A 20,283-nucleotide genomic window follows, 5' to 3' on the forward strand; every position below is an offset into this window, starting at 1 on the left:
AAAAAGATAAAGGGGATATCACCATTGATCCCGCAGAAATACTGACTACCATTAGAGAATACTATAAACACCTCTACACAATTCAGTAGAAAATCTAGAAGAAATGGGTAAATTCCTGGACACATACACCCTCCCAAGACTAAACAGGAAGAAGTAGAATCTCTAAATAGACCAAAAACAGGCTATGAAATTGAGGCAATAATTAATAGCCTACTAACCAAAAAATTCCAGGACCAGATGGATTTACAGCCGAATTCTACCAGAGGTGCAAAGAGGTACCATTCCTTCTGAAACTATTCCAATCAATAGCAAAAAAGGGAATCCTCCCTAACTCATTTTATGAGGCCAGCATCATCCTGATACCAAAGCCTGGCAGAGACACACAAAAAAAAGAGAACTTTAGACTAATATCCCTGATGAATATCGATGCAAAAATCCTCAACAAAATACTGGCAAACCCGACCAGGTACAGTGACTCACGCCTGTAATCCCAGCACTTTGGGAGGCCGAGGTGGGCGGATCACGAGGTCAGGAGATCGAGATCATCCTGACTAACACGGTGAAACCTCGTCTCTACTAAAAACACAAAAAATTAGCCAGGCATGGTGGCGGGCACCTGTAGTCCCAGCTACTTGGGAGGCTGAGGCAGGAGAATGGCGTGAACCCAGGAGGCAGAGCTTGCAGTGAGCCAAGATTGTGCCACTGCACTCCAGCCTGGGGAACAGAGTGAGACTCCATCTCAAAAAAAAAAAAAAAAGAGAGAAAAAAAGGAAAAATACTGGCAAACCGAATCCAGTAGCAAATCAAAAAACTTATCCACCAAATTCCAGTAGGCTTCATCCCTGGGATGCAAGGCTGGTTCAACACACACAAATCAATAAATGTAATCCATCACATAAACAGAACCAATGACAAAAACTACATGATTATCTCAATAGATGCAGAAAAGACCTTTGACAAAATCCAAGAGCCCTTCATGCTAAAAACTCTCAATAAACTATGTATTGATGGGACATATCTCAAAATAATAAGAACTATTTGCGAGAAACCCACAGCCAATATCATGCTGAATGGGCAAAAATTGGAAGCATTCCCTTTGAAAACTGGCATAAGACAAGGATGCCCTCTCTCACCACTCCTATTCAACATAGTATTGGAAGATCTGGCCAGGGCAATCAGACAACAGAAAGAAATAAAGGGTATTCAATTAGGAAAAGAAGAAGTCAAATTGTCTCTGTTTGCAGGTGACATGATTGTATATTCAGAAAACCCCATCGTCTCAGCCCAAAATCTCCTTAAGCTGATAAAGAACTTCAGCAAAGTCTCAAGATACAAAATCAATGTTCAAGCATCACAAGTATTCCTATACACCAATAACAGACAAACAGAGAGCCAAATCATGAGTGAACACCCATTCACAGTTGCTGCAAAGAGAATAAAATACCTAGGAATCCAACTTACAAGGGATGTGAAGGAACTCTTCAAGGACAACTACAAACAACTGTTCAATGAAATAAAAGAGGACACAAACAAATGGAAGAACATTCCATGCTAATGGATAGGAAGAATCAATATCATGAAAATGGCCATACTGCCCAAGGTAATTTATAGAATCAATGGCAGCCCCATCAAGTTACCAATGACTTTCTTCACAGAATTGGGAAAAACTACTTTAAAGTTCACATGGAACCAAAAAAGAGCCCGCATAACCAAGACAATCCTAAGCAAAAAGAACAAAGTTGGAGGCATCACACTACTTGACTTCAAACTATACTACCAAGCTACAGTAACAAAAACAGCATGGTACTGGTACCAAAACAGATATATAGACCAATGGAAAAGAACAGAGCCCTCAGAAATAACACCACACATCTACAACAATCTGACCTTTGACAAACCTGACAAAAACAAGAAATGGGGAAAGGATTCCCTATTTAATAAATGGTGCTGGGAAAACAGGTTAACCATATGTAGAAAGCTGAAACTGGATCCCTTCCTTACATCTTATACAAAAATTAGTTCAAGAAGGATTAAAGACTTAAATGTAAGACCATTTAACCATAAAACCGTAGAAGAAAACCTAGGCAATACCATTCAGGACATAGGCATGGGCAAAGACTTCATGACTAAAACACCAAAAGCAATGGCAACAAAAGCCAACATTGACAAACAGGATCTAATTAAACTAAAGAGCTTCTGCACAGCAAAAGAAACTACCATCAGAGTGAACAGGCAACATACAGAATGGGAAAAAATTTTTGCAATCTACCCATCTGACAAAGGGCTAATATCCAGAATCTACAAAGAGCCTAAACAAATTTACAAGAAAAAAACAATCCTATCAAAAAGTGGGCAAAGTATAAGAACAGACACTTCTCAAAAGAAGACATTTATGCAGCCAAAAGACACATGAAAAAATGTTCATCATCACTGGTCATCACAGAAATGCAAATCAAAACCACAATGAGATACCATCTCATGATAGTTAGAATAGTGATCATTAAAAAGTCAGGACACAACAGATGCTGGAGAGGACGTGGAGAAATAGGAATGCTTTTCCACTGTTGGTGGGAGTGTAAATTAGTTCAATCATTGTGGAAGACAGTGTGCCGATTCCTCAAGGATCTAGAATTAGAAATACCATTTGACCCAGCCATCCCATTATGGGGTATATACAGAAAGGATTGTAAATGGTGCAACTATAAAGACATATGCACACATGTTTGTTGTGGCACTATTCACAATAGCAAAGACTTCTAACAAACCCAGATGTCCATCAATGATAAATTGGATTAAGAAAATGTGGCACATATACACCATGGAATACTATGCAGCCACAAAAAAGGATGAGTTCATGTCCTTTGCAGGGACATAGATGAAGCTGGAAACCATCATTCTCAGCAAACTATGACAAGGACAGAAAACTAAACACCGCATGTTCTCACTCATAGGTGGGAACTGAACAATGAGAACACTTAGACACAGGGCAGGGAACATCACATACCAGTGCCTGTCAGTGGGTGGTGGGCTGGGGGAGGGATAGCATTAGGAGAAACACTTAATGTAAATGACGAGTTGATGGATGCAACAAACCAACATGGCACATGTATACTTATGTAAGAAACCTGCACGTTGTGCACAGGTACCCTAGAACTTAAAGTATAATAAAAATAAAAAATTAAAGAAAATGTTACTAGCAAATTGTAGATGAGTATAACTAATATAACTCTGCATGTGCACATATGTGTCTGGATACACATGGAAAGTATTCAGGTATATACACCAAATTGTTAAAATAAATCCCCTTCCAACATTAGGAGTGGCTGGGGAGCAGATGGCTTTCAATTTTGCACTTTCCATGGTGCCAGGGTAACACCACATCACAATAGTAAATAGCAAAAATAGCAACCTTAAGTTTAGATATGCTTATCTAAATTTCAATTCTGTGAAAAAGTTTCCATTTCCCTTTTTCACATCAGGATAGTAGAATGCAGTTTAGAAAGAGTGAAATCACTTGTTAGACTGTACAATTTTTAAGCATCAGTGAAGTATACCATTAAACTTCTCTACCAATCCATTCTCTAAACTTCCCAACCCCCAAAAAAGAAATATATAAAATTGAAATGAAGAAAACAATACAAAAGATCAACAAAAATGAAACATTGGTTTTTTAAAAAAGATAAACAAAAGTGACGAACATTTAGCCAGACTAAGAAAAAGAAAAGATCCAAATAAATAAAAACAGAGATGAAAAAGCAGACATTATAACTGATACTGCAGAAATTCAAAGGATCATTAGTGGCTACTGTGAGCAACTATATACCAAAAATTGGAAAATCTTGAAGAAATGGATAAGTTCCTAGACACACACAACCTACCAAGATTCAACCATGAAGAAATTCAAAATCTGAACAGACCAAAAACAAGTAACAAGATCAAAGCCATCATAAAAATTCTCCCAACAAAGAAAAGCCTGAGACCCAATGGCTTCACTGCTGAATTCTATCAAACACTTAAAGAAGAACTAATCCCAATCCTACTCAAACTATTCCAAAAAATAGAAGAGGAGAGAATATTTCCAAACTTATTCTATGAGGCTGTTACTGCTCCAATATCAAAACCAAAGGCACATCAAAAAAAGAAAACTATAGGCCAATATCTCACATGAATATTCATGCAGAAATCCTCAAAAAATGCTAGCAAACTGAATTCAACAACACATTAAAAATCATTCATTATGACCAAATGGGATTTATCCCAGGGATGCAAGTATGGTTCAACATATACAAATCAATCAATGTAACATATCATATCAACAGAATGAAGAAGAAAAACCATATGGTCACGTTAATTGATGCTGTAAAAGTACTTGAGAGAATTCAACATCTCTTCATGACAAAAACCCTCAAAAAAACTGGAGATAGAAGGAACATACCTCAACATAATAAACAGACATATATGACAGACTTACAGCTAGAATCATACTAAATGGGGAGAAACCGAAAGCCTTTTCTCTAAGATCTGGAACAAGACAAGGATGCTGATTTTCATCAGTGTTAGTGGAACATAGTACTGAAAGTCCTAGCTAGAACAGACAAGAGACAGAAATAAAGGGCATCCAAACTGGGAAAAGAAAAGTTGAATTACCCTTGTTCGCAGATAGTATGATCTGTTTGGAAAAAACCTAAAGACTCCATAAAAAAAAGACTAGAACTGATACATTCAGTAAAGTTTCAGGATACAAAGTTAACATACAAAATCCATAGCATTTCTATATGCCAATAGCAAACAATCTGAAAAGGAAATCAAGGAAGTAATCCCATTTCCCATTTGCAATAGCTATAAATAAAATTAATAATAATCTCATCTCTTCAATAAGTGGTGTTGGGAAAACTGCATGTCCACATACAAATATATAACTGATACTGCAGAAATTCAAAGGATCATTAGTGGCTACTGTGAGCAACTATATACCAAAAATTAGAAAATCTTGAAGAAATGGATAAGAAATTAGACCCTTTTAATATACAAAACTGGACCCAAGTTAATATACAGAAATTAACTTGAAATGAATTAAAGACTTAAATGTAAGATCTGAAACCAAAAACTCCTAGAGGGAAACATAGGGGAAAAGCTCCTTGACATTGGCCTTGACGATAATTTTTCAGGATATTACACCAAAAGCACAGACTTTTGAAAAAATAAACAAGTAGGACTACATCAAACTAAAAAGCTTCTGCATGGCAAAAGAAAGTCAACAACATGAAAAGGCAACCTACAGAATGGAGGGAAATATTTGCAAACCATATACCTGATAAGAAGTTAATATCAAAATATGCAAAGTATGTAAGGAACTCACATATTGCAATAGCAAAAAAGTAATCACCTGTTTTATAATGGACAAAGGGCCTGAATAGACATTTTTTCAAAGAAGACACATAGATGGCCAACAAGTGTAGGAGAAGACGTTCAACATCACTAATCATCAAGGAAATGCAAATCAAAACCACAATGAGATATCACCCCACACCTGTTAGGAAAGCTATTGTGAAAAATGCAAGAGACAATGAATATTGGCAAGGGCATGGAGAAAAAAGAACCCTTGTACACTGTTGGTAGAAATGTAAATTGCAATGCCATTATGGAAAATAGAATGGAGGTTCCTCAAAAAATAAAAATAGAACTACTATACGATCTAGCAATTCTACTTATGAATGTACATCTAAAGGAATCAAATCACTATATCAAAGAGATATCTGTACTTCCATGTTTACTGCAGCTTTATTCCCAGTAGCTAAGATAATGAAAAAATCTAAATGTCCACCAATGGATAAAGAAAATGTGGTGGGTGTGTGTGGGTGTGTGTGTGCGTTTATACATACACAATGGACTATTTTTCAGCCATAACAAAGAAGGAAACCCTGCCATTTGTGACAATATGAATGAACCCAGAGGACATTATGCTAAGTGAAATAAGCCAGAAACAGAAAGACAAATATTGTATGATCTCACTTACATGTGGAATCTAAAAATTTCAAACTTGAAGACCTATAAAGTAGAACAGTATTTATCAGGAGCTAGGGGATGTGGGGAACAAAAAAAATGTTGGGCAAAGAGTATAAACTTTCAGTTATAAGATGAAGGCCAGGTGCAGTGGCTCATGTTGGTAATCCCAACACTTTGGAAGGCTGAGGCGGAGGGATTGCTTGAGACCAGCCTAGGCAAGAAAGTGAGACCTTGTCTCTACAAGAATTAGCTGGGAGTGGTGGCACATACTGTAGTCCCAGCTATTCAGGTGGCTGAGGTGGGAGGATCATTTGAAACTAGAAAGTCAAGGCTGCAGTCAGCCAAAATTGTGCCACTGCATTGCAGCCTGGGTGACAGAGTGAAACCCTGTCTCAAAAAAAAAAAAAAAAAAGATGAATAAGTTCTGAGGATCAAATGTACAGCATGGTGACTATAGTTTATAACTGTGTTATTACTTTAAATTGGATAAGAGCAGATTTTAAGCATCCCCAGCACCCCCTACAAAAACACACGCACAAACGGTAACTATAGATGGTGATGGATATGTTAAATTGACTGTCACAATCAGAATTCAATATATAACTATATCAAATCATCACATTTTACCCCTTGAAATAGAAATTTTTATTTGTCAATCAAATATTTTAAAATAAAAATAATCATAATATTAATATAGCATACAGGAAAAATTGCATATCTCAACTGATACAGGAAACTATTTTGATGAGTCAGTATCCTTTCATAATAAAAACACTTTAAAACAAAAGGAATAAAAGGGAACTCCCGCAACCTGATAGATGACATCTGTGAAAACCCCCAGCCGGCATCAAACTTAATAGTGAAAGGCTGGGCGTTCACCTCCTGAACCAGGAACAAGACAAAGATGCCTACTTTCGCCACTTCCATTTTACCTTGTACTGAGGTTCTGGCTAGGGCAATTATCCATGAAAAAGAAATAAAAGGCTTCCAGATAAAAGAAGAAGTAAAACTATCTCTACTCACTCATGACATGATCTTGCATATAGAAAATACGCACATGTGCATACACACAAACCATTAGAACTAATAAACAAGTTCAGCAAGTTTGCAGAATATAAAATGAATGTACAAAAATCAAGTGTTTTTCTATACACTAGCAATTAACAATCCCAAAATGAATTAAAATTCTCTTTACAATAGTATCAAAAATAAATTATTTAGAAATAAAAAGAGTGCACTGAAAACTACAAAATATTTTGAAATAAATCAGAAAAGATTTAAGTAAATTGATCACTTGAACCGGGGAAGCAGAGGTTGCAGTGAGCCGAGATTGCACCATTGCACTTCAGCCTGGGCAACAGAGGGAGACTCCATCTCAAAAAAAAGAAAAGGAAAGAAAGGAAGGGAAGGGAACAGAAGGGAAGGGGAGGGGAGCAGAGGGGAGGGAAGGGGAGGGGAGGGGAGGGGAAGGAAAGATAATATTTAAATAAACTGAAACATATTCTATGGATCAGAAGACTTAATATTGTTAAAGTGACAATATTCCCCAAATTGATCTGTAGCTTCACTTCAACCCCTATCAATATCCCAGCTTGCTTTTTGGCTGAAATTGACAAGCTGATTCTATAATTTATAAGGAATCTCAAAAGATCCAGAATAACCAAAGCAATATTGAAAAATAAAGAACAGCGTTGGTGGATTAACATTTTCCAATTTCAAAACTTACTATAACACTGAGGTAATCAAGTAGTGTCGCACTGTATAGCATGTACATTACAGATCAATGGACTAGAATCGAATGTCCAGAAATAAACCGTTATGTTTATAATGAATTACTTTTTAATAAAGTGTCAAGACAACGCAATGGGAAAAGAATAATGAATTCAACAAACGATGCATGGACAACCGGACATGCACATGCAACGCAATGAATTTGAATTCCTCTATCACACCATGCATAACAACTAACTCAAAACGGATCACGGATGTAAATGAAAAGCTAAAATTATAATAATCCTAGAGGAAAACGTACGAGTAAATCTTTAAGATCTTATTGTAGGCAGTGGTTTCTTAGATATGGCCCCCAAAATCACAAAAGAAATTGGACTTAAATATATTTGTGCTTCAAATATCATCAAGAAAGTGAAAACACAACCCGCAGAAGCAATAAAAATGCCTGTAAGTCATATATCCGATCAGAGACTTCTATCCAGGATATATAAATAATGCAATTCAATGGTAAAAAAGATAAATAGCCTAATTTTCCAAAAACTCAAGTATCTGAATATACATCTCCCCAAAGATATAGCCAATAAGCATCTGAAAATATGTTCAACGCCATTTGCCAGGTGCACAAAACCAAGATAGCATGAGGAGACGCTACAGGGACTCTGCTGCTTCACAGACATGAAGCGTTGGTGAGAGCGTAGGCAGCCGCCTTTGGGAATTTCATATCCCGAGGCCGCCCCACGCATGGTGCGCTCGTGTTTAAACTTAGCCGAGATCGTTACACGCGATTGAGTGTGTGCCCATCAGACCCTGCGCTGCCGACGGGGCTGGGGAAGGCGGGCGCCGGGAGTGGGCGGGGACCTGGGGGTCAGGCCCCAGTCGCGGGAAGCCGCCCAGGGGCGAGCAAAACCTCCACATTCCACACCCCTTCCAAGCATTTGCCTGCCGCGATTTAGAGAGTCGACCTGTGATCCCTGGCCTCCCCTAGACAGCCTCGCACGTCCAGGTGTGGTGACCCCATCCAGCTTGCCTCCTGCGAGCAATGACCATCTCTCGGCCTGGGCGCAGTCTCGGCGCCCGCCTGCCCCCAGGCCAGAAGCCACAGTTCCAGCCAGTGAGGACGCCGGCGCTTAGGGAGCCTCTGTGCTCCAGAATCCATCCTTAGTATCAGCGCTGGGGTGGCCTCCTCCAGGAAGCCCTCCTGATTCCCCCATGGGTCACTCTTCCCCTACAGACTCCCGGAGCACCCCTGCTCTAAATACCGCGGCTTGGCACTGAGAACTTGCGGAGAGCAGAGGCTGCGGCTAGATTTCTAGGGGATCCCCGCAGCTCCACCCCAGCGCCTACAGGAGAAGCCAAGGCAGGCAGGCAGGACAAAGGGTGGAAGCAATGCAGGAGAGACCGAGTGAACGAATGGATGAGTGACGGCAGCCGTGGTTGCCCCAGTCCCCTGGCTGCGGATACAGACACCTCGCTGAGGAGGAGAGACCCAGGAGCGAGGCCCCCTGCCCAGTCCGAGGCGAGGTCCAGCGCAGTCGGCGCCGCGTGAAGAGTGGGAGGGAAGTTCTGTGGGGGCCGGGGCGGGGGCGGCCGGGAGCCGGGGGCCTGGCCTGGGCGGGGCCGGGACCGGGGCCCCGACCAGTGGTGGGAGGAGGCTGCGGCCCCAGATTCGGACGCCTGGACCGCCGAGCCGAGGCTCCCCGCGCTCGCTGCGCCCGCGGCCCGTGCCATGCCCTCCTACACGGTCACCGTGGCCACTGGCAGCCAGTGGTTCGCCGGCACTGACGACTACATCTACCTCAGCCTCCTGGGCTCGGCGGGCTGCAGCGAGAAGCACCTGCTGGACAAGCCCTTCTACAACGACTTCGAGCGCGGCGCGGTGAGCGCGGGCGGGGCGCGGGCTGGGGTGCGTCCGGGACCCGGTTTGGACCGCAGAGGCCTGGGCGGCGGCGCTGAGGGCCCGTCGGGGCGGCCCAGACAGGGCTGGGGGTGTCTAGGACCCCGTCGGGGCGGGCAGAAAGGCGGTGGGGCGCGCCCTGGGCTCCCAGCGGCCGGTAGGTACCCCGGTGGGGAAGCATCCAGGACCCCTGACTGCGGCCGTGACCCGCTTGGGAAACAGGAGACTTCCCGCGTGCCGTCTGCAGGGTGCCGCACGTCTCCCCTGGGAGGAGAAGGCCCAAGGTTTCCTCTCCACTTCAAGATCTGGGTTTCGAGGCTCTGGAGCCCCCTTCACTGGTCCGCACTTCTTGTGCCACCGCTTCCTCAGGCTCCTTCCGCAGGTGGCACTGGGAGGGAGAGGCAGAGGGTTCATGCTCACAGAACTCTGAGGGCACCTCAGAGCAGCCTGCTGTGAGCCATGGGGGAGGGTGCAGGTCGGCGGGTCCAGAGGCCTGAGTTTCGTCCAGACATGACCACCAGCTCACTCTACCTTTAGTCTGGGCCTCAGTTTCCCCAGCTGTAAAATGGAGGGTTGACTTCATTCTGGTCCATGAGTCGTGGGTGAGCCCAGGCCCGTCTGGTGGCTCAGACAGAACCTGGGCAGCTTACATTCTCAGGACAGGCCCCAGAGGAAATTAAAGGGAAGGAACAGAACCCAGGCCAGGAGAGGCCTTTCTTAAATGGAGGGGCTGCACTCCCTCCCAGCAGAATGTACATCAGGAAACACTTCCACACTAGGTGTGAGGACTCGGGGGAGCCCTCAGCATTTGGAAGCTAGTTCCTAATGCTGATCTGGACCTGAATTCCAGCCCCACTACTCTTTTGCATGAGCATGAGCAGGTCGCAGTTCTCACTGAGCCTTTAATGAAATGCCTACTTCAGTACCTGGCAGAGGAAGCACTCCATAAATGACTGGTAATAGTCCCAGACATACTGCAGGTGCACAGGGAATATCAGTCCCCTTCCACCCCCACCCTAGCTCCTAACTGGACCAAAAAGATTTAGACTTTACCAAGCTGCCTTCTCACCATTTAGTTTACTATTTGATCAAACCGTATGAAATTTCTCATAATGGACAAATACAACTGGCAAGTTCATGTTTCAACTCATTATTCTTGGATAAAATTTGTCACCTTTTAGGTGTGCAGAGCCTGAAGTAAGTAAAAATGACTCTTTTTATGGATTCCAACCTCTCCATGGGCTCGATTCCTATTCAGGAGCCTCAGACCCTCGCTGTAGCACGACATGGTCCTCAGCCAAGGTCGCTAGCAACCTGGCTTGAGCTCCCTTCAAGAAGAGTTAGGCGTTGAGTACAAGAGCAACCTTCAGTTGCTTAGTTGCCCCAGTCAGGGAACTGGCCCTGAGGACTGCTGTGCCTTGGAGTTAATGTGTCATCCATTTAGGGTGATGGCTCGCTCTGCCATTTCTGATGCACCTTCATTTACTTCCGTTATTTCATGGATTCCCCCACACCTAGGGGAGAAGGACAGGATACAGACTACTTCCCCTTTGTAAGTGCTTTCCCCTCCCCATTCTCCTCCATGCATCATAAGGTTCTAGAAGCACAGGCCATCAGTGTGCTCACACTGCATGGCACGGGCACCCCGTGTGTACTTTCCCCCTGGAGGGGACACCCTAACATGGCCATAGGGGGCTCTTTGGACGAAGAGTGAAGGCACTGTTTTGTCCACTATCTCCCTCTCTGAGTCTGTCTTCACCACCCTGAGAAGTCATTCAAATGATATTATAATTAAACACCTCAGCTGGAATCCCGGGCGCAAATTTCAGGACAGGTTTGCATGTCACATTTCCATTGGGTTGAGAGGGCTATAAATCAGGAGGTGGGGGGGATGGGGGTGGGGGCTACCGCAGGGTGGGGAACCAGCTAAGGCTGAAAGTTTCCTTGAAAAATTCAGCTTTTGAGAAAGTTCCTGTTGATGCAAAGTTACTCCACACTTTCTCTTGCCCAGCCCAAAACTGCTTCCTCATTCTCCTAGCTTGGTATCTGTAAAGACAATCATCCTTTTTGGGTAAAGGTAAAAGAAAAACCCTAGAGGAAGTACTTGCTGAGAAGACAAGGTTATCCCATTTTACAGGGAAAAGTGTTAAAATCTGTATTGTTAACAGTATTAATGATGGCAATAACAATAAAGGTATTGCCACACAATTCAATCATTTCCAAGTTATTGGCAGGTCCACATCCCCCTCCTCTAGGGCATAGTTCAGTCGAATAATGAACAGGACTGATTTTTTCCTTCATAAAAGTGAGTCACAAGTCCCTTGTTATTCTCATCAGAGTTCTGCATAGTGATTCAGTCAGGACTGGGAATCAAGTTCTTCGCAGGTGGGATTATCCTATAAACAGTTGTGTCTTCCTTGGCTCCCCACTGTCTGCTGGAGAAAGCTGGGATCCTACACAGAATGGCCTTATTTCCAGAGGCTAACCCAAGTCTAGGCAAATTTAACAAGTTGATTTGTTTCTTTAACTCTGTAAATTTAAAGTAATTCAGATCGGATATGATGACTGTAACAGATCTGAAGATTTCTGAGAAATCTTAGTTGGCCCATTTCATTCCGTGCTAGTACTTTTAAGAAAGCTAAGGGTAATAGGGTGGTGTTTAATATATGATACTTGAATGTGTTCAACAAGTGTAGAAAAGTCTTATAATGATACATGCTTCTTAAATATAGTCAGTGAGTATTCTAACATTCATGAAAAATTAATTCTAGAATACCTCTTTCTTGTGAATGGAAATATATTAGTGGCGCATAAATATTTCTTTGTTATGACCCTCAATCCCTCTCTCATCTCCCAGTCTTCCCCTCTGAACCATCTTTTCCCTACATTCTGCCCCCTTTTCTGCCTCCTCTTCCTTCCCCTGTTCCCAGTCCCCTCAATGCTCCCCATTTCTGCTCTCTGCCTTACAACTCTCCCTTCTCTTCTGCTCTGAATTTTCCTCTACACTGTCTTCCAGCCACCTCTCGGAGGCCCCTTCTCTGCTCCCTCAATCTCCGGCTCTCTGTCCCACATTTTCCCCTTCTCTGCCCCTTGGTCTCCCTATCCACTGTCCCCATCCCTCTCTCCATCCCTTGCTCTCCTCAGCTCTTCCCCATAACCTCCCCCTCTCTCATCCCGAGTCTCTGTTTTGTCTGACCCCCAGTCTTCGTCTCTGTTCTACAGCCTCCTCCTCCCACAGGCCCCTCATTTGTCCCCCTCCAATATGGGTAGCCTGGGGGTGGGGCACACATCCTTGCTTCTGCAGAGAGATCCATTTCCCTGTCCCAGCAACAGCAGAAATCTGATGAAAGGCAGATGAAAACGTTCCTAAAATGCTGATAGAAAGCTCACATGAAAACTGACCAACTCACACTTTGCTGAAATATTCAAAAGCTTTAAAACTACATATCCAATAAAAAGTTAAAAGCAATAAGCAAAATCAGCAAAGTGGCCCCTTGTGAAAGGAGGCCGGTGAGTTGCAGGTGTTCCCTTGTCTCTCTCCAGCATCTGCACTACCACGCCTCCCACTTCTGTCCCCAGAAACTGTGCCCAGCCTTCCTCCTCCCACGTGTGAATTCCCCTGGGGACCCTGCCCTCCCAGTTCCCCACATCTGAAATGTCCTACCCATGCCCGTTCTCCTGCTAACCTCCCCTCTGAAATCTGATCAGCCCCCAAAAGCTGCCTCAAATACCCTCTCTTATGAAGCTTTTACACTGTCCTTCCACGCCACTCCGCATTGCCCCTTTATACTCCATCCAGCATATGAACCAGGGCTCAAAGCTAGACCTTCTAGCTTCTGGTTCAGGGCTTTTCTCAAGATGTGGCCTTGGGGAACTGTGGGAGGAACCTGGACTTGGCCATCACACAGGTGTAGGTTCTGATCTTGAGGCCACCATTGGTCTCTGAGCCTCAGTTTCTATTTGTAAAGCAAGATAGTCACCTGCTCGGCCATTCCCAGGTCCAGTGCTTCCTGAGGGCCTGTTGGGGGGTGTCCACTGTTGATAGTGCCCACCATAATTCAATGTGTCACCTGAGAATTTAATGTGTCACATCTAACAGACAAATACAGCATCAGCCCAGTGTACTTGGCCCACAGAGGAGGGAGGAAGATGGGCACTGTAGTTCCACACACCTTCCAAAGACCTTACTTTGCAGTTTGACACATGTGACCCTGGTATTTTCCTGGAGGGAGGCCTTTCTCTATCTGTCATTCTTCCAGTAGTACCCCCTGGGATGTTAGAACCACAGCCACCAAGCTTTGTATTTTACTTCCTGAGTTGGGTCGAGGCTGGAGCCCTCCACCCCTTGTTCACCTCTTATCACATTCAGGCCTGAAGCCAGCACCAGGAAAGTGGCTGGGCTGGCCATAGACCAGCCAGACTGCAGGCCTGGCCCCCTCCTGATGTAGAAGGCCCCATCAGATGGCAGATGGAGTCCTCGTAAATCTGCCTAGTGATTTTACTCCAAGTGAAACTCGGGGCTCTCCACCAGGTGCCTGCAGGTGTGGATAGAGCAGGGGGCCAGGAGTGTCCCAGTCCCCTGTGACTGCACCACAGATGTGCTGGAGGGTCACCCCACTGTCCGCTCCTTCAGAGAAGCTGCTCAGTCTCTTCGTGTGGGTCATCACCCCCAGGCAGACAACAGGCTCTCCCTGTGGGACCTGCGCAGTCCTGGAATGCCTCCTCAGCCCATCTCCCTCTCCTCTTAGTCCAAGGTACTGGGCGCCTCCCTCCTATGAGAGCGTCCCCTTCAGCTTCTCCTGCCCCTCCTCCAACTTTCCTGGCATCTATCCCCCAGGGACACCTTCCTCCCTCTCCAGCCCCTCAGAGCCACAGGAAAGCCACTTCCCCTGCAGCAGCCACACTCTGGCCCAGGCCCAGGCCTCTGGTGGCTGCCCCTCAGTCCTCGCTGCACATGAACTTGCTCTGCCTGCCCCACCAGCACTCAGAATGCCTCCCACTCTCCCTCTGTCCTCACAGCCCTGTCTCCGCCCTTTCAGGAGTTCCTTCTGGGCTTTGAGCAAAGGGGTTTGAGGTCACAGGTTCAGTTTCCTCCTCCTGTGTGTGCTCTGGTTACTTGGATTGGCACATGTAGTCACGAAGGGGCTGCAACGCAGGGGCCCGTGCTAGCTCACAGGCAGTGCAGGGCCTGGTGTCCTGCAACCTCCTGGATTCAGGAAGGGGCACTGGTGGTTCTGACTCACACAACCAGTGGGCTGTGCCTCTGGAGAAAGGAGGCCACCCAGGATGGTGTCACTTCGTTGTCTCAATGGTCCTGTAAGTGAGGGGTTATCATCCTTGGGTAGATGAAGAAACAGCTTCAGAGAATGAAGCAATGTGCCATCCAGCTAGTTGCCTGAAGCTGGGATGTGAATTCAGAGCTCCAGACCCCAGGGCCCACCCAGCCTTCTGCCCCTCACTGCCCTCTTCCCACTCGTTAGTGGGATCAGGAATCTCTGTCTTGGCTCACAACCTGCAGCTGAGGCCGCTGTAAATCCCTGTGGCGTGCAGGGCCTAGCGTGGGGCAGGCCCAATGCGTATCCAGTCCTGGGCCAGTCAGCCCCCACTCTGTTCCTCCAGTTGGGCCTGAGCCCCTGAGATGCTGAGACTCCTGTCCCATCAGAACCTGCCCGCCCTGCCCATGATGGGCGAGGCCTTCCTTGTCTGTGGCCCTGCTCTCCTGAGGATGAGCTGTGGCAGGAAGGCTCTTTCTCAGAGGTGGCAGGTGAGGCTGGTACTCTGCCTGCAGGAGGGGCATTCTCGTGGGGTCGAGGCTGGTCCACATGTGGCTGGATCCAAGACATGTCATCCCAGCACATGGGCCTGGCTCCTCTGCCATCAGAAACTGTTCCTAGGACCTCTGGCCTAAACCACAGAGCACAGGGAGGAAGCTTCCGCTTTCTGACCACAAGCGTCTGGCCTCAGTGTCAGCCACCCCAAACTGCTCACAGCGTTCAGAGCCAAGAGGTTTGCGGAAAACACTTGACTTCCCATTCCTCTTAGGAAGCCCCCCAGGGGTCCTCCTGGCAGCTTGGAGGCAGGGCATGGAATGGGGATGCCTGGGCTCAAAGTGTGATACCCCTCGCCCCTTCCACTTTGCCATCGTGCTGAGAAGTCTAGGTTCTGCCGTCTGGGATAAAGCTCAAGGGTTGATGAATCTGGCTTAGAAAGTGCCTTGGAGGGGCCAGGCACAGTGGCTCATGACTGTAATCCCAGCACTTTGGGAGGTTGAGGCAGGTGGATCACTTGAGGTCAGGAGTTCAAGACCAGCCTGGCCAACATGGTGAAACCCTGTCTCTACTAAAAATGCAAAACTTAGCCAGATGTGGTAGCAGGTGCCTGTAGTCCCAGCTACTTGGCAGTCTGAGACAGAAGAATCACTTGAACCTTGGAAGTGGAGGTTGCAATGAGCCGCGATCGAGACACTGTACTCCAGCCTGAGCAACACAGTGAGACTCCACCTCAAAATAAAAAAGAAAATGCCTTGGAGGGCATCAAGTCCAGGGCTTTCCAAACCTGCTGGTCATCAGAACATGTAATGCAATGCCTGAGCCTCTCATCCCACATTCCTGTCTGCCATCCATTGCTGCAGAGACACAAGCCCTCTAGAAGCTATGGCTGCTGCCTCAGAGCCACCCGTGTCCTGGAAGCAGGAGCCTGGCAGGGAGGAGGCCAAGCAGCCTTGTCCCGGAGGCCCAGGCAGCGCTGTACACAGCCTGGGGTGGTGCCTTCTAGTTGCAAGGCCAGTCTCACCCTGTCACCAGTAATACCACAGGTGCAGCCGGGGCCGCTTGATCTCACTGTTCTCTAGGCGTCACCATGCGGCTGTGAACTGCAGATGTCCCAGGAGGACTCAAATCCATGCAAGTTCCCTGTATCTAAGCCTCACCATTTTCACTCACCTATTAGCCACACTGATAACTGGAAAGAGAGGAAGTGGCTGTGATGGAAAGGCCTGGGGCGGGGCTCCAGCTCTGCTCTGAGTGGCAGAGGTGGGAGTCACTGAGCCTCGCTGTCTTCATCTGTGGAAGGGGTCATAACTCCCCTGCACTCCCAGCGTCATTGTGGAGATCCACTTTCAGCAAGCCCATCACCAGTTGTAAAGGCCTCCCACAAGGCTGTCCCATGTGGGGGCAACTGCGAACCCTCACTGGGCATAGCCTCACAGGTGCAGGCATGAGCCTGGGCATCTCCCTATCCTCCAGCCTGAGCTAAGTGCAGACAGCAGACGTTGCCCTCTGAGCAGCACAGCACTGTCCTGGCTCACTGGATTCTCTCTCCTCAAGAGTAGGGCCCAGGACTTGTCCATTTCTGCCACCTGCCTGGGTCTTAGCACTGAGCCTTGTCAGGGACAGGCCTTCAGTGAATGTCTTGACTAAATGAATTCAGGAGTTCATTTAAGGTGTTCATGAAGCATCTTGGCTCCATGAACTTTAGTGGAGGCAGAACTCTACCTCTTCCCATTTTGGCTAGGCCTGAGAATCAGCGTAAGACAGATTCATGGGCAAAAGCATACAGATTTCTTTAATACAAGTTGTACGTGGCATGGGAGCCCTCTTAAAAAGATGAAGACCCCAAGAAGCAGTTAGAGTCAATCCCCCTTAGATACTGCATTGGATGATTAGTTGTGAAAGGTGATAAGGCCAAGGGTCTTGGGCTAGGGCACGTAATTGGGCAGAGAAGTGACTCGGGAGGTCAGGGCGCGTTGTACAAGATCTGTTTGTTTGGATTTCTTTTGGCTTCAGCTTCCCAAACTTGATGAAAAGAGTGTTACTTTCCTTTTGGTGTAGGGAGGACATCTTTCACAGGGGTCTTTCATCTCCTGCTTCTAAGAAACAGCACGAATGTCAGAGTGATCTTGCACCTGCTGTTTTTTTAAGTGCTTTTCATTCAACATAGTCCCTATGCCAGAGCAGCATACTTTGGGGTGACAAATTCTTAACACCTCCAGAACAAAGGCTCAGGAGACCACGCATGGCCTGATCGCCTGTTCTCCTTCCCAGGTGGACTCGTACGACGTGACTGTGGATGAGGAACTGGGTGAGATCCAGCTGGTCAAAATCGAGAAGCGCAAGTACTGGCTGCATGACGACTGGTACCTGAAGTACATCACGCTGAAGACGCCCCACGGGGACTACATCGAGTTCCCCTGCTACCGCTGGATCACCGGTGATGGCGAGGTAGTCCTGAGGGATGGACGCGGTGAGCAGCTCAGGCCCCTTCTGCCCGGGGCTTCCCGAGAACCGAAAGTTCTTCCTGTCCTCAAAGCACTGTAGTCATAGGAGGAATGACACTGCTGTGCAGGGGCGGGAAGTGGGAGGGCTCTGCCCTGTGCCTCGACGCACCTGCAGGAGGCGTGACTTTCTTTGGGATTCATACAAGCCCCTGAGGGTGGAGCAGGTGGCCCTAGGCCTCACTGCCATCATGTCCTTACTTTGTGCTACAGTTCTACAGGGGAGGGTTGTGCCCCCCTTTTTGTCAGTGGGTAACTAAGGTCCACTGAGGCAGGTAGCTATGGGACATGCCCCTGGATGGGCACTTCTCCAGTTGCCAGGGTGTGACATCACTTTCTAGGTTCATAGCCTGCCCTCTCTGAGATCACAGTAGGGCTCAGGCAAGCTCGGGGTGCCCTTGTGGGCCTGGGGAGGGAAGGAGTGGATAAGGAGCACCCCAAGTGCCAGCTCCGAGGGGCGATGGACAGGCCTGCAAATCACAGTTACCAGTTCTTCAACCCCAAGTCTCACTTTTTGCTGAAAGAGAGAAGAACTGCAAATCTGCTCCCCTTAGTCAGATCCCAGTCAGGAGGCCATTCTTTGTAAGGAACATACAGCTGACCTGGTACAGAGCATCAGAGAGAGAAGCAGGCATCAAGGTCAGCCAAGGCCACTCTCCCTGAATGAACCACCTTGCACACCCAGCCTTCTCGTGCGCCTGGCAAAATCCTACCTCACTTCAAGTCATAACCCTTCTGCTTGCTTTCCGTTTAAACCTGGAAAGATAAGCCTTGAAAGGCCAAGCAGCCACTGTAATAATAAGAGGAAGCCACTGCTTCTGCCATGACAACGTCGAACTCTTCCTCTTTGCCAGGTTTCCTGTAGCTAGTGTGTTTTTCACAGAAGTATGGTGGGGTAGGTAGGAAGAAATGACTATTACCCCCATTATATAGCTAAGAAAACTGAGACAAAGGATAAAAAAGTTATTATGTACCTGCTGTTCTTAAGCTACCAGGCCACATCCCATCGTTTCCGATGTGGAGTTTGACTTAAGAAACCAAATTTCCAGAATACTTCTGAACATGGAGATAAGAGGACTTTTGTCCCCCTACCTAATGACAGGAAAAAAATCACAAAGTTCATTTATTCTTGTGGTCGTCAGAATGTGGAAAGTTGTGGACAGGGCACTTCTCTTTTTCTGGTAGTTAGAAAATGCTGGCTCTGAAACTCCCTCCTGCCCATCTACCCAAGGTCTCAGTTATGAAGCCCTTCTTCCTGCAGACCCTTCAGCTCATCTCGGCAAAAAACAGATGGTACACTAGGATGAGGGTTTAAGAAAGGGGCATCACAAAGGTGTGGGCCCATGTGCAGAGGGACCATGCAGAGTGCAGGGCCATCAGCACCACTAGTCCTGATGCAGGGGGAGGGAGAAGGTTGTGGGAGTAACCAGAAGTATCCTGGAGACAGCACCCTTGGAGGAGCTGCGGCCCTCAGTAGAAAGGTGCTGGGGAGTAATTGGCCTCTCCTTGCTCTACATATTCCCTCCTTTCTGGTCAGAGTTCCCAGTGGGAAGCCCATTGAGGCATCTCATTCCAATCACTTTCAAGGATAGCACCGGTTGGAGGGTGAGCATAGAGAAGCTGTCCAGCAATTTTCACTCTCTCTACTGCTGTAAAACCAACCTCCTTGGTAGCTTTAAATAGCCATTTAATTTTGTTCACGCTCTTGCAGGTCAGGAATTCGGGAAAGGCTTCACTGGGCGGTTCATCTGTGGCCATGTAGCATCAGCTTAGGGGACTGGGACTTCTTCTCTCTAGGCTCCTTGGCCTCTCTGTCCATATGGAGTCTCATTCTTTAAGGCTTCTCACAGAATGGTGTCCTCTGGGTGCTTGCATTTCTTACATGATAGCTGGCTTCCAAGAGCAAGTTTTCTAAGAGACAGAAAGTTGAAGCTGCCAGTCTTTTCAGGCTTGGGCCTAGAAACTGGTACACTGTAACTTCCACCATATTCTACTGGTCCAAGCAGTCACAGAGCCCACCCAGACTCCAGAGGAGGGGATGCAGAGCCCCCATCTCTCAATGGAAGGAATGTCAAAGAATTTGTGGCCTATTATTATTATTATTATTATTATTTTGAGACAAAGTCTCGCTCTGTTGCCCACGCTGGAAGGCAGTGGCACGATCTCAGTTCACTGTAACCTCTGCCTCCCAGGTTCAAGCAATTCTCCTGCCTCAGCCTCCCAGGTAGCTGGGATTACAGGCTCCAGCCACCATGCCTGGCTCATTTTTGTATTTTTACTAGAGATGAGGTTTTGCCATGTTGGCCAGGGTGGTCTGGAACTCCTGACCTCAGGTGATCCACTTGCCTCGGCCTCCCAAATTGCTGGGATTACAGTCATG

The 20,283-nt window shown here is 46.5% G+C and overlaps 1 protein-coding gene across 1 annotated transcript in view; it reads left to right on the top strand.

The window, feature by feature from the left end:
* The first annotated feature begins 9,399 nt into the window (after positions 1-9,399).
* The window catches only part of ALOX5 (arachidonate 5-lipoxygenase), a 61,430-nt gene continuing 50,546 nt past the window's right edge, over positions 9,400-20,283 (top strand). Inside the window, exons 1-2 of the mRNA XM_007962538.3 lie at positions 9,400-9,613; positions 17,674-17,872. Of these exons, the coding sequence (XP_007960729.3) occupies positions 9,464-9,613; positions 17,674-17,872 (349 nt within the window). The 5' untranslated portion in view covers positions 9,400-9,463. The remainder of the gene's footprint in view (positions 9,614-17,673; positions 17,873-20,283) is intronic.

This window comes from Chlorocebus sabaeus, chromosome 9, assembly GCF_047675955.1.
Source record: "Chlorocebus sabaeus isolate Y175 chromosome 9, mChlSab1.0.hap1, whole genome shotgun sequence".
In the NCBI taxonomy this organism is placed as follows: Eukaryota; Metazoa; Chordata; class Mammalia; order Primates; family Cercopithecidae; genus Chlorocebus; species Chlorocebus sabaeus.